This window comes from Rhamphochromis sp. 'chilingali' (assembly GCF_963969265.1).
Source record: "Rhamphochromis sp. 'chilingali' genome assembly, chromosome: 21".
Lineage (NCBI taxonomy): Eukaryota > Metazoa > Chordata > Actinopteri > Cichliformes > Cichlidae > Rhamphochromis > Rhamphochromis sp. 'chilingali'.
The window spans coordinates 9,420,744-9,434,686 of NC_137949.1; the positions used below are offsets into that span (position 1 = coordinate 9,420,744).

The following is a 13,943-nucleotide window of genomic DNA, read 5'->3' on the forward strand; positions in this document are numbered from 1 at the left end:
TGTCGGACAGGGTCGTCTGCAGCACGCGGGCCCCACAGGGAACGGTTCTGGCACCGTTCCTCTTCACCATCTACACTGCAGACTTCTCCCACAACTCCACCCAGTGCTTCCTGCAGAAGTTCTCTGACGACTCTGCAATGATGGTCCACTCCAGAGTTCTCCAGCTTGTCCTTCAGGACCATGGGAAGAATGGTGTTGAAGGCACTGGAGAAATCAAAGAACATGATTCTCACAGTGCTCCCAGCGGTCTCGAGGTGAGAGAGGGAACGCTGCATGAGGTGAATGACAAGTTTAATGTTCAGAAACCTAAAGTATGTATCAGCAGCAGAATGGAGCTAAAAATAAATGTTTGTTTCAGTTCTATGAAGCTTTGAGTATTTTGGATTAGTAGCACTGCTGTGTTTGTTGCATGCGGAGAGTTCCGCCGTTTAAATAATGCCACGGAGAATGACCGTTACCCCATCCCCCACATTCAGGATTTTTCTGCCAATCTCGCCGGAATGTCGATTTTTTCTAAAATTGACTTGGTGCGGGGGTATCACCAGGTTCCCGTGCGCGCCGAAGACGTTCCTAAAACCGCTGTCATTACCCCCTTCGGCTTGTTCGAGTTTTTGCGCATGCCGTTTGGCCTGAAAGGTGCCGTCCAGACCTTTCAGCGGCTGATGGACTCCGTTTTGCGTGGGCTGCCATTCGTTTTTGTTTATCTGGACGATATATTGGTGGCCAGCTGCTCAGTGAGCCAGCACGAGTCCCATCGGCGCCAGGTTTTCCAGCGTTTGGCAGCGCACAGCCTGATCATCAACCCTTCCAAGTGCCAGTTTGGGTTGCCTGTTCTGGATTTCCTCGGGCACCGCATTTCCGCTGAAGGTGTGGTTCCGTTGCCCGACAGAGTCCAGGCTGTTTCGGCTTTTCCGCGTCCCACGTCGGTTAAAGCGTTGCAGGAGTTCTTGGGGATGATAAATTTTTACAGCCGCTTTCTCCCCAGAGCTACCCACCTGCTACAGTCACTCTATGCTGCCTTGAAAGGTAAAACAGTCAAAGATCCGGTTGACTGGCTGCCGGAACACGTCTGTGCGTTTTCCGCAGCCAAGTCTGCGCTGGCTGACACCGCCCTGCTGGCCCACCCGCTTCCGTCGGCGGAGATCGCGTTGACCACCGACGCCTCTGACGTGGCAGTGGGTGGGGTGTTGGAACAGCGGGTTTCAGATCTCTGGCAACCGCTCGCCTTTTTCAGTCGTACGCTCCGGGATGCTGAACGCAAGTACAGTGTTTTTGACAGGGAATTGCTGGCCCTGCACCTCGCGACACGACATTTTCATTTTTTCCTTGAGGGTCGCAACTTTACTGCGTATGTTGACCACAAACCTTTGACGTTTGCGATGTCCAAGGTCTCTGACCCATGGAGCGCACGCCAGCAGCGCCAGTTGGCAGCCATTTCAGAGTTTACCACAGACATTCAGCATGTGGCTGGTAAGTCCAATCACGTCGCTGACTGTCTCTCACGTGTGTTGGTTTCTCCGGTGTATGTCGGCATTGACTACGCTGCCATGGCCGCCGAGCAACGTGCTGACCCGGACGTCCTTGCCCTTCAGTCAACAAAAACGGGCCTCGTGCTGGAGGACACCCCGGTGTGGGACGGCGGTCCGCACCTTCTTTGCGACGTTTCCACCGGCCACCCCTGCCCGGTGGTTCCCCTTTCGTGGCGTCGTCGTGTTTTTGACTTGGTGCATGCCCTCTCTCATCCCGGCGCCCGGGCTTCGGTCAAGCTGGTCAGCGTCAGGTTTGTTTGGCTGGGTCTTCGCAAGACGGTGAAAGAATGGGCGGCGGTTTGTTCAGTTCAGCCGTTCCAGCCGTTTGCTTAAGCCCCGGGTCCTGGACTAGTTCTGCTGGGTGTTCGGGGGGGGGGGGGGGCGCATGTGTGGTGGACCACTAGAGGGCTCCACTCACACCCAGTGTATAGGAAGTATGTCCCTGTGTTTTGTGGCGCGATATGCGCAGTTGATGTTGGAGACGAATAAAGAAGGAGTGAGAACTGAGAGCTCTGTGTCGTTGATGCTTACCTCCACAAGCTCAGTATTTGACACAGAGTTCAGGCTCACTGCTGTAATATATCATAATAATCTGACAATAACTATAATATTGGCCATATTATATTTACATTACCACAGTGAGATGACTTTAGTCTCATGAACAACATTAGCTAGTTGTTATTTACTAGCTAATCTTAAATGACTGTTCAGCACAGGAATGAAGCCCAACAATCATGTTTCACAGTCCTGTGGTCTCAGCCTCAGATACTCAACTAATCAAAGTGATGTCATAAAACATGAACGAACAACAAAACATTTTGTTCTCCTTCATTTCTGTCACACCAGCTGTTAGTATCATGGTTGCTAGGCAACCTGGCCAGCGCGACGAAGGCCAGACCCATTTCCGCGAAGTGCGCGTACTAGGAAGCGCTGCGGTCGCTGGATTGGGACACAGCCTGCCTGCCCATCTCATCCTCTGATGTGTCAAAGCTCAGATGGCCCCCTCAGTCACGGATCTCAGCCCAGCAGGATGTGGAGGAACGGGAGAGCCGTATTATTGATGCGGCAGCTCTCTGATGATGTCTGCAAGCAATGTTTCTACCAGTTTCTGGTGCAGGACACACCCGTTCTCTTTAACGGCGCAGCGACCCATTTGGGATCCCCTTTCCGGCATATTGCTCGCGCTTCATAAGCTCGCATGCTTGGTGGGACGTCACCCTTTAACTGAGTTTTTATTAAAAGGAAGTGAAATTCTCCATCAGTAATAATAAAAGGTGTTTCTTTACCAAAGAATTTTCTCAGGTGGACCCGGGCGTCTGGTGGGAAGGAGAACCAATCAGCACGCAGGAAAAGAGAAGTTTGACTGCTTCCTAAATATGGGACGAGAGATGTTCATCTGACAGCTGGCACAGGCTGAGCAGTCATTAGCGCGGAGCTTAAACCACAGAGGGATTAACAGCCTTCTGCGTGTTAGTCTTCAGCATTTAAATAGACAGAAGAAGAAGACTTAAGATGAACTTCCTGCCGCGCACCGCACCTCAAAAATCAAACTTTACTGACTTTTCCATTACTGTCAGATCAGCTGGGCCAGTTAACATGAAAGGATCATTCTGTTTATTATTGATCATCTGATTAGGTCCTTCATTAGTAGTTTATATTGATTACAGCTGAGGAAACGGCTACTCAGACACAGAAAACATCTGGAAACTTCCAGCTGTTAACTCTTCACACACACACGTTTTGTTTTAGACGTCTTTAATAGCTGTTAATAATTAATAATCAATCAACCGGCTGCTGACATTTTACAAAGCATGTTTCTACAAGGTTAACTAAACACTTGCACTGTTTTCTCTGTCCATGACTGAGTGAACAATAAAGTTTGATGCAGTCAAACATGGCACCGGTCCTCTTCTTCAGTGTCGTGAAACCTGTCCTGTCTCCATGGTGCTCTGGAGGTTTGGATTTCTGGGGGGCGCTGTGAGGAGTCCCGGCTGCTGTAGTCTGGTTTCTAGCAGCAGCAGAAGCAGCAGCTGTGGGAAGTGCAGGGGTAAGAGGGGCGGAGCTTCAGCCGAGCCCACCTCCAGGTGAACCTCACAGATCCAGACTCTGCATTGAGGGTTCTCAGGCAAACTTCTTCTTTGTGGCCGTGAAACGCTCCATGTACTGAGGAGGAAACAGAGCGTCATCAGAGACCGCAGGAGGACTCGCAGCCTTGGACTCGATCTGGTCTCAGACCGCAGCACTGACCTGATCGTATCCCTCCAGGTCCCGGAGTTTCTTCACCTCAAACAGGTTTCCCTCCACCGAGAACAGGGACACCTGGGACTCGTTCAGGATGGACTGAGGGATGGAGGAGAGCTCCAGGCAGTTCTCCTCCAGGCGGAGGACCTTCAGACGGGGACAGCGGGAGACCTCCGCCGACACCACCGAGATCTGGACCGAGAATAGAGGACCGGGTTAGTACAGAGGAACAACACCAGACCCGGGCTGGGATTATCAGAACCTCCTTGGAAGTCTGTGGGATAGAAAGCTGTGGGAGACGTCATGGAGTGACCGATCAGTAATTATTGATAACTGATTGATTAAGCACCTTTGGAGAACTGTTGTTGTGGTGCTTTATAAGTAAAACTGATATTTAATACTGGGTGAATTGACAGCACAGGGTCAGCCCTTCCAGGCTTTCCTCCTGGTTCTGGTTCTTTGGTGGACTTACAGACCTGGTTCTGGTTGAGGTTGATCTCGATGACCTGCAGCTCGGACACCTCTGCAGGGACGTTCTGGATCTTGTTTCGGGACAGATCCAGCAAGTCCAGCTGCCTCAACGTTCCGAGTCCGGAGGGGAACTCTGAAATCTGGTTCCCGGCCAGGCTGAGGGTCCGCAGGGCTTTGAGCTGGCCCAGAGTGGGGGGCAGCTGCTGGATCCGGTTTCCATTCAGACTCAGGGTCTCCAGCTTCTTCAGCTTCCCGATCTCAGAGGGAATCCCAGCTGAAAACAGAACCACAACACAACCGGGTCTCACAGGTCTGAGCATCGGGGTGGATCCGGTTTGTTCTGCAGCTAAACCGGATCTAAAGACATACAATCTGGGGATTTTTAAGTCGTTCCAACCCTAAATTAAACTAAAACAAGCATCCAAAGAGAACAAATCAAATGCTGAAACAATAATGTGGTTGCTTTTTGCTTAGCTTTAAAACACAGGTGTAAAGGTATAACTGCTGCGGGTCGAACACTCACCGAGCCGGTTAGAGTTCAGCGTCAGACTCTTGAGCTGGGGGAAGTTTCCGATGGTGGCAGAAAGGACCTCTATCTTGTTCCCGGACAGATCCACCGTCCTCAGGTTGGCCGTGAGCCTCTGCAGCTCCTCTGGAAACTGAAAGCAGACCGAGACCAGGACAGGCAACTCAGGACAAGCGGGACAGGCGACTCGGGACGCTGTCTGTTTTGTATAGGTTAAGCTTGGTATGATCAGGCCCTGGGGTGTCACACTCTAATGGTGGCGAGTGTAGGGCTGCTCGATTATGGCAAAAATGATAATCGCGATTATTTTCACTGAAATTGAGATCTCGATTATTTGACGATATTTATTTAACAATAACAATGTATTGAATAATGACTTTAAAGATTGTCAAAAAATAATATAAAATAGTGTGCAAATACTGATAACAGTGCAAATGTTTGCAATATAAGAAATAAATGAAAAATGTAAACATCTATGTTTAGTGAACTTTGCAGTGTTGCTCTGTGGTGCAGCTACTACACCATAGCAAAGTTTACACACTGTGTCTACTTGATCCACATCTGACTCCGCGAACCCATAATGTTTCCACACCACTGAAGTTTTCTTTACCTCTCTTTTCAACCAACGGCAGTCACTCTCCTCTCCAAATAACTTCTGCTTAGCTTTCCGAGCTTCCCTCGGGTCCTCTTAATTGTTGTGAGGCGTGTTCGAAATGCAGAGAGGTGCGCTCGATTTGCCACACGGAGCAGCGCAAGAGTAAAGCACGAGGGAGGGGCTAATAATCGGCTCAGTCATTTTTAATGATCGTTGAAAGCCCAGATCGTAATCGTGATTAAAATTCGATTAATTGAGCAGCCCTAGGCGAGTGTACGCCTACATGCTGCAGCTCTGAGCTCTCCAGTTCTGTGTGTTTTTTTTTTTTTGTCATTTTGTGTTTTTTGCTTTGTGATTTAGACAAAAACAAATGAGGAGGTGCCAGATAGCGATCCACAAGATGGACGAAATCGAACCGCAGCTGGCCACCAACAGACTTGTCTGAAACTGCTGTGTATCGATCATAACGGAAACACGGCTCCCGATGCTACCATCCAGCTACTGGACTGGACTCTCCATCATCAGGACCACATAAAGAGTCAGGAAAGAACCAAGCGGAGGACTCTGCATCGTCACACATAACAACTGGTGGACACACAGCTGAGTCCTCGACAGCTTCAGTTGCCCGGACTTATCCTCTGTCAAGTCGGCTGCAGAGCTTTTACAATAGTACACATAGCTCCTGTTGCTAAGGTCAGCATGGCTCTAAGCTGCACAGTACCAACGGATGCAGATACATCCGGATCGGGCCGTCATCATTGCTGGTGATTTTAACAACTGTTTAAAGACGGTTCCTGACTTCTCACAGTAGGTGGAAAGTGCCACCAAAGGGAAAAACACAGCAGGCCATCTTCTTCTGACCATGTGGACAGGATCCAGGATTCCTGACTCCCAGGAACCCACACAGGAGCATCTCCTGGACTGCCCACACCACCACCACGGTGAAGAAAGCTCAGCAGGCCCGCACTTCCTGAGGAGAAACAGGTTACAGTCGAATCCTTCAACCACTCCGCCATAGAAGGCCTGCTGTCATATTGTATCACAAGCTCCTCATACACGCACAAAAATAGACTCCAACGCATCATAAAGACTGCACAAAAAAGTTACAGACCCAGCTCCCACCCCTTCAGCAAATCGCAGATAAACACCATCTGGGCAGGTGTAGAAAAGGTGATCACCTGCTGATTTATTCGTTTTTATACATGTGTGAACACGTTTCTGTGTGTGTTTGTTCTGCATCCCGGCGATACCACTCCAGTTTCATGCAATGACAGTAAAGGCTCTGAACTGAAAGGAGAACTGTCCAATCACAGGCTGCCCGGACTGAGACGTCTGACGCGTCAAACGGGTGTTTAAATCTTTCTGTGCATGTGTGAGTCAACTCACCTCCTGCAGACCTTTCCCCGTCAGCTGAAACACTCCCGTCTTCTGGGAGGTTTCAAGGTGAGACTTCAGCGCGCTGTTCCCCATCTGCACCCGCAGCCAGGTACCAGCCCTCCACTTGCAGGGCCACCCGAAGTCCTTCCAGACAGGCTGATGAATCAGCTGACAGCCGTATCAGCGCTCCTCCTCGTCAGCAGGTATTGATGAGATCAGACAGTGAATCCCTGCAGGTGAACAGTCTCTCAGGTGTCCTCGCTCACAGACCTGTGAACATGTTTGTGTTTATTTATTTTTATTTTTTTGCCTTAGATACCGAAATAGTATTTTAATTTACATCCGAGTCATAAAGAGAGAATATTTACAACTATAGAAGCAATTGAAACAATCACATAATCCGAAATAAGAAAAACAAACAAAACCAACAAACCTACAAACAAAAAAAAACAAAAAAAACCCCCCAAAAAACCGGATGTGTTGGTAGGGGGTGATCCTATAAATATATACTCTCATACATCACAGTTATTGGTTTGTAAAAATAAAATCTGGCCTATGAGGCGTGATATATTTGACCCAGTTTTCCCAGTATGATGTAAATTTCTCCAGCTTGTGGTTAACAGAAGCTGTTATCTTTTCCATGTTATAGATTTCCATTGTGAATGTTTGTTTATTAGTGAGATTTGAACAGAGGCAGCGTGCAGATGTTTCACTCTGAAACTGAAGACTGAAGAACAAAGTGAATATTCAGAGAAAAGCTCTGCATGGGCTGCTGCTGAGCTCACAGACGTGCTTTGTCTCCACGTCCCGCAGCATCATGCCAACGTAAGGCTCCGAGTTTGGCTTGAAAACCCTGATTCTTTTCTCTAAGCGACCCGTCCTGACCTGAGCTGAGGGAAACAGTATCAATATCCACCTGTGCTGGGCGGCGTAGGATTTAAACTTTTTCCCATGTTGATGCACAGATGAACAGATCAAACACTCCCTGTGGATTAAAGGTGTTTTATAACAGAGAAGGCCTGCAATAACTCATTCACGTTAAAAATCCTCAGCTAACTAACATACAAACCATTAGCATCGTTAATAACTGCACTTCACCAAGCACCACGCTGACTCTGGCAGGCAGGCTTCCCTAAATTTACAACATTAATCTTCTAAATTTGCCGCTTTATCCCAATTTGACCATCAGTGGTCCTGACCCAGCTTTGTCAATAATGAGTGTGAGGGAAGAAACCGGACTTATCATTGGCTTTCTACAGCACACCCCAGTAATGTGTAAAATGCATTAGTGTTGAAGCCTGAGCTCAGTAAACGCACTTGTGGGAAAACCTCCTCCTCTGTAGTGTTAAACACACCTGGAGTTCTCCACGGTCACCACAGGGGCCGCCAAATCCCCCAAACTGAGGCGTTCCAGATCAATGCTGTGGCAGCAGAGAGGGGCTTCAGCTTTAAGGTGGACTTTAAGAGGTATTTAAGGTGGTCAATTTCTTGCAGCGGGGCAACCTGATGCACACCCACACTCACACACCTGTCTCTCTAAAGCAGGCTAACGCTCACCCTTCAGCTGTCACAGGAGGTAAAGGTGAGTCACGTGTTCACCTGAGACCTGAGAGGTGACACTCACCGTCAGCAGCCTAATCGGCCCCAGTCTCTCCTCACTGTAAACACACTGTAAACATTGATGCCACCGCCACCCTGCTAACAGTTGAGATAACCGGAAACGGCTCTGTTTACATACCGACACAATGTCGCCCTTTGACCCCAGTGTGCAAGTGTCGCGTGTCCAGGTGCTGTGCTTAAATTTATCCGATAAAAGGACAAAAAATAAAGATCAGTAGAAAAGTGAAGCTCGGAAGCCGCCCTGACTCTGCGCTCCTGCTTCTTCTTCTTCTCTAATGAAAGTCCCGCTCAGGGCTGCAATGCCGCCACCTGGTGACAGACGTCACTGAAATCCTGAACGACTTTCTTCTTGTCATGTGACCTCAGCAGGGTGTGACGTCAGATTTTGGTCCAGGATTAGGCAGAAAGACACGTTAGTTAGTTCCATCCAACATGTACATTTCAAGATTCTGCGACATTGATAGAAAATGTACCTTTTGTATAACTGAACTTGAAAGTGTTACTCATTTGTTTTATGGCTGTTCATATAGTGCTACATTTTGGAGAGAGCTTGAAAATTATATACTGTGCAAGACAACATACGAAATCAAAATTGAAGGGAAAAACATTATCACTTATTTTGAAACTAAAGGAAAAAAAATATGTGCCATTGTCAATCTTTATATCTTGTTAGGGAAATTCCATATACATAAATGTAAATTTCAAAACTCAAGCCCATCATTTAATTTGTTTTTGATTGAAATTGAATATTATTTAAAATCTCTTAAATTAACTTCCAATAAAAAAGGTTTATCATTGATTGAAATTCATTCAGAAATGTTTAACAAATGAGCTGTCACGACTTTCAAGTACTAAATTATGAAGTCTGTCACATTCCCCCCCCCCCCCCCTTTTTTTCCCCTTTATTTATTTGTCCTTCTTATTTCATTGTACTGTATATTGTTACTTTTATTTGCCTTGTATGTCTACTGTTCAGGCTGAACTGGAATGACTGGCTGTTCACTTTGTAATTTCAATAAAGTTTGAGAAAAAAAAAGATCTCTCTGGATCCTGAGGGGTCGCTGTTGCGGTCAGCAGCCGCCAAACGTTTTCGCTGAAGAAGAGAAACAGCAAAAACAAACGGTCGGGCGGGCAGCGGTGAGGTTCGGTTCTTCGGTTTTAACGGTAAGAAAAAGCTGGTAACCGACACTAGACTGTGTTTAACCGACCGCCAGAGGCAGCTGAACGGTGCCGGTGTATCCGTTAAAAAAAGCCTTTTAAAGCTGCTTCAAAGTCCGTTTAAAAATGTGGAGATTTAGTTTGATGGCGCTTGCCTTCACACGCAGAGCTGTGAGCTGGAACCCAACAGGGTTCTGGTTCGGATAGATCCGGTTTCAGGTTTGAACACCTGGTCCAGGTGAATATCAGAGTCTGAGGCTGGTGTGGTTCAGGTGACGTTCCTGTCTTTCAGATGCATCAGTGGGATTTGTCTCCGTTCTCCGTGACTCCAGCTGCCAGCCTGCTTTCTAAGTGTGTCTCCGTGGGAGCACTGTCTCAGGTAAGGACACGAACAAGTGTTTAGGAGGCTGAGGCGGTCTGTCAGAGCAGCTTTACACTAGGGCTGCACGATTTTTTGGCTTAGAATTGAGATCACGATTCTCTTTTCCAGTATAAATATTTATTGCACTTATTAACTGCACATCAACTTCGTAACAGTTGAGACTGAACATAAAAACAACAAATGTCTCACGTTTTGTTGTCGCCGCTAAATGTTGTACTGCTTGAAATTCCGTCTCCACCGTTGCTCGACACTGCGTGTATAGAGCAGGTAGTGCAACAATAGAAAAATAGTTGCGGGACGGCACTGTGTAGCGTTTGTCTAGGGTGTTGATCATTTTCCTAAATCCCTCGTTTTGCACAGTGTTGATGGGAGCCATATCTTTGGTCAGGTCATAAGTGATAGCCTCCGTAATTTCTTTGTGCCTGCGGGAGTTCGACGGGTATAGGGAAGCGCTGTATAAGGTTCCCGTTATTGATGTTTGGGTGGTTGACCGGGACGGATTTTCTCCTGTCACTCTCTCGTCATCCCTGACGTGCTCTCCGTTGTTTTTTCCCTGCTAATTTTAGCATCACGCGGCACAGCTTCTGTATCACGTGGTATAAGGCTCCGCCCTTGTCATTTGTTGAGCAGGAAGAGTGAGCGCTTGTTTTCATGCAGATTACGTCCCGGATCAAAATGCGGTACAATCGTCGTCGTCTTTTTTTTTTTTTTTTTTTTTAATCGTTGTCATTTGGAAATGAGATGCACATAAGTATGAATCGAGATCGCGATTTTCTAACGATTAATCGTGCAGCCCTACTTTACACGGTTCAGAGGTGTCTGAGGACAGGTTCAGATCTGAGTGAGAGTTGACCTGTGTGATCCGGTTCTGATCCAGACTAAAGCTTGTGACTAAAATCTGAATCTGCTTCTGTCCCACCTGTCCTCAGGAGGAAATAGACTCCGCCTCCAATGGTACAGGCCCCGTCTTTTCCTCTCATCTGCAGGAGGCTGAAGACCAAATCAGAATGCAGAAGCAGCTGGATGAGGTATGTGCATGCAGCTGTCTCGGGGATGTGCTGGGACGTTATGTCAGAGTGCAGAGCCCCGCCTGCTTCGATGCCTGAGCCGGATGTCGGCCAGATCGGATTTTTTAATTTTCTCAGGAGAAACGTTGTTTTGCTCTCCTACCTGCAGCTCAGAGTGAATGATGTCATTCCTGAGGGATGACATCATCCGCTCTAAGCTGACTGCAGTCTGTCACGCTCTGTCACCGTGAGAGACAGCCTCTGATTTGGGCCTAGTGCTGATGATGAGCACAGTCGTCATGTTTTTAAAGGCAGACTAAGAACCTCCACGGAGCAGCTTCGTGGATCCTGGTGTCTCTGATTGGCTGCTCACGGTGCCTTCACTTTGTTGTTTTCCTTTTCTAGTCGTGGTTAGCTAATTAAACTTTGGATTGTGTATCTTCTGCATTTTCTGAAGAAACTGCAGTGTGGATGCTGATAGCTGAATGTTAAGTTAAAAATGTTGAATAAACTGAAAAATACAGAATTTTTCACCTGAAAACAAAAGTTCAGAACTGCTGAAAGCTGACGATCACAGAGAAGAAAAAGTTGAAAAGTAGCCGAACATGTTTAAAATGTGCATTTGAAAAAGCCGAGTAATGACAAAAGAAAATTTAGAGTCAGAAAACATCTGAACGAATGTTAAAAGTTCAAAAAGTTTGAATCTGTTTGTTTTGAGAGTAAGTTGAATGAGAATTTGAAGATTCTCCCATTGAAATAGATTGTAAACTTTTGTTAAATAAAGTTGAATAATTAAACAAATATAAATGTTAAAGATGAGAAAAATACAAGTACACATGGTGGTTGAATGGTTTTTCTAAGTTGAGCGGCGTGAAGGAGATAGACGACGAAAAACGTATGGAAGATGAAAAGTAGAAGAACAATACCGTGGATGCTTAATCAGCATCCACACTAATTACTAACTAGTCCCCTAACGCGCTGTAAGTCCCTCCTCTTGGCTTTGTAACTATTCCTACATTTCTGCAGCTTTCAGACTCATTCACAGGTTAATGAAACCAGTAGCTAGTTTTGTATCTTGTAACTAGTCCTGTGCATCACAGCGGGTCTATGCTAGCATCTCCACAGCAGCAGTATCGCTTTATTAATAGATTCCTGTTTTGTACGTTGGCGTGCTCGGTGTGTCATTTATGAACACGTCTCACCAAACGCTTCCCATCGCAGAAACTCTGATTTGAGCACTGACGTCTTAAGCGCGTCGACTGCGGGCGGTGACAGGTGTGCGCTCGCTGTGGGTCCGGTCAGGAGAATGAGATGCTGTTGTGTGAATGAAACAGCTTTACCTGCAGGAGCTGTGTTAAAAAGACAGTGACTGCACCGGGGCTAGAAGTCATGTGACTGTGTCAGCTAACGTAAAGGTGTTTGTTTCCTGTTTGCTTCCTGTTCGTGCAGATGCGGCTGCGGCTGGAGCTGCTGCAGGTCGACGAGCAAAGCGCCGATGTCGCCCACAGCTTCCACCTCGGTGAGTCCAGGTGACGTCATCATCATATTCGAGGGGTCGATGTTTTTAAACCAACCTTCACTCCAGACCTTATTCTGAGCCACGCCCCCTCTGATCAGGTGCTTTTGTGTCCTGCAGCTCAGAGGTTCCAGATGCTGCAGATGCTCGGGGATCATATGCAGGAACTGCTGAGAGAGCAGAACAGTCTGAGGCAGCGACTCATGAAGCCGCTGGCTTGCACCAACCTGCCCGTGCACGCTCACCTGCACAGGTAATGCCTGATGCTCAGTGTGATTAAAGTGGTCCGTGGCACTCTGTAACGGTCTGTGGTGTGTTTCAGGTTCATGGTGGAGTCCCTGAAGCTGATGATGGACTTCATTGAGACTCTGGAGGAGAAGCTAAGCGCTGCCGACAGCAGGACCACAGCCAGAGACCGTCTCGCTCTGCTGGTCAGTCACACGAACTCACTGGTTTGGGGATGGCAGTAGGCCACGCGGTACGCAGACAAACTAAAGCCGTGTGCCACTGTTTATTTGATACACCTGAGAGAATCTGTGTGTACCAGACTCCATTCACAAAAACAGGAAATTTACCTGAGAGAACAGGTGAGCTAGTGTCACCCTGAGGTCTGAACTCATTAGTTTGGATCATCACAGTCGAATGCAAACGTTTGTTTTCTGTGAGCTAAAAACCGATGTTTTATGAATGGAGTCTGGTGGGTTTGACATCAGCAATGTGGGGTATTGTACAGAAATGGGTCAGAGACGGGAGGCGGGGCTTGACTGAAAAAACTCTTTGTGCGATGCAGCATCAAGCTTTATTGATAAAAACAAATTAGTATTGTTGACTGGGCTCGTCTCTTGGCTCCGCCCTTGGCCACCTCCCTGTTCATGGTCATTTCCTGTCAGTCTCTCACACACTGAATAGCATCCTCCGATTGGCTGCAGAGTTCATCCCAGCTCAACTGTTACCTCTCTCTCTCTCTCTCAGGACTCCTCGCTCGCCCAGCTGCTGATCCAGGCCTCAGAGATGGAGACTTTGTCCAGTCAGATTCTTCAGTGGAAGTCAGTTGATGGATGCAACCTGGTGACCTCTGACCCCTAACCTTCATCATGTGTTGCACTTTGAATTTATTCTAGTAAACGTTTGCAATAAAATCTTTCACATTTTCCATATGCAGTTTCTGATTGGTTATTCAACACAGAAACAAGGTAACCTTTGACCTCTGCCTTGGTTTCAAAATGAGAGCTGAAACTCTGAGCATGCAGGAAGGTGTGGGAGGATCTGATCGGTTGTAACTGAAATGCATGTTTAAGCTGTGTGAGGTCATTGGGTGTGGGCATGTGATCTTCCTACCTAAAAACAAACAAACAAACAAACAAAAAAAAAAAAAACGTGAGGGGGCTGAAGTTTCTCAAAGAGCCTGCACTGATGCTGCATAGGTAAAAGTGGACAGGTGAGGCATTTGTGGTGCAGACAGGTGTGTTCAGAGGGCTGCACTGATGAAATCATGATGCAATGATGAGATCATGGAACAGG

At 47.3% G+C, this 13,943-nt stretch overlaps 2 protein-coding genes across 2 annotated transcripts; one reads left to right on the forward strand and one right to left on the reverse strand.

The window, feature by feature from the left end:
* Positions 1 to 3,267: 3,267 nt before the first annotated feature.
* Positions 3,268 to 8,638, reverse strand: lrrc57 (leucine rich repeat containing 57). Its single transcript, XM_080870164.1, has 6 exons — positions 8,478 to 8,638; positions 6,749 to 7,009; positions 4,765 to 4,900; positions 4,247 to 4,515; positions 3,777 to 3,962; positions 3,268 to 3,692 (listed from the first exon to the last, which is right to left on the reverse strand). Exons 2-6 carry the CDS (start codon positions 6,830 to 6,832, stop codon positions 3,651 to 3,653), a joined length of 717 nt encoding a protein of 238 aa, XP_080726290.1. The 5' UTR covers positions 6,833 to 7,009; positions 8,478 to 8,638; the 3' UTR covers positions 3,268 to 3,650.
* Positions 8,639 to 9,447: 809 nt separating this feature from the next.
* haus2 (HAUS augmin like complex subunit 2) lies at positions 9,448 to 13,577 on the forward strand. The gene is made up of 7 exons (XM_080870167.1): positions 9,448 to 9,523; positions 9,810 to 9,896; positions 10,829 to 10,927; positions 12,356 to 12,425; positions 12,543 to 12,675; positions 12,745 to 12,853; positions 13,395 to 13,577. Exons 2-7 carry the CDS (start codon positions 9,810 to 9,812, stop codon positions 13,506 to 13,508), a joined length of 612 nt encoding a protein of 203 aa, XP_080726293.1. The 5' UTR covers positions 9,448 to 9,523; the 3' UTR covers positions 13,509 to 13,577.
* Positions 13,578 to 13,943: the final 366 nt, after the last annotated feature.

Excerpts from the sequence above, each read along its gene's own strand:
- lrrc57 (XM_080870164.1), bottom strand. The coding sequence starts at position 6,832 with ATGGGGAACAGCGCGCTGAAGTCTCACCTTGAAACCTCCCAGAAGACG. Across the intron at positions 4,516-4,764 it reads GCTGAACTCTAACCGGCTCG|CTGGGATTCCCTCTGAGATC; the intron begins GTGAGTGTTCGA and ends TTCTGTTTTCAG. Across the intron at positions 3,963-4,246 it reads TCAACCTCAACCAGAACCAG|ATCTCGGTGGTGTCGGCGGA; the intron begins GTCTGTAAGTCC and ends TTCTCGGTCCAG.
- haus2 (XM_080870167.1), top strand. The coding sequence starts at position 9,810 with ATGCATCAGTGGGATTTGTCTCCGTTCTCCGTGACTCCAGCTGCCAGC. Across the intron at positions 9,897-10,828 it reads CCGTGGGAGCACTGTCTCAG|GAGGAAATAGACTCCGCCTC; the intron begins GTAAGGACACGA and ends ACCTGTCCTCAG. Across the intron at positions 12,676-12,744 it reads GTGCACGCTCACCTGCACAG|GTTCATGGTGGAGTCCCTGA; the intron begins GTAATGCCTGAT and ends GGTGTGTTTCAG.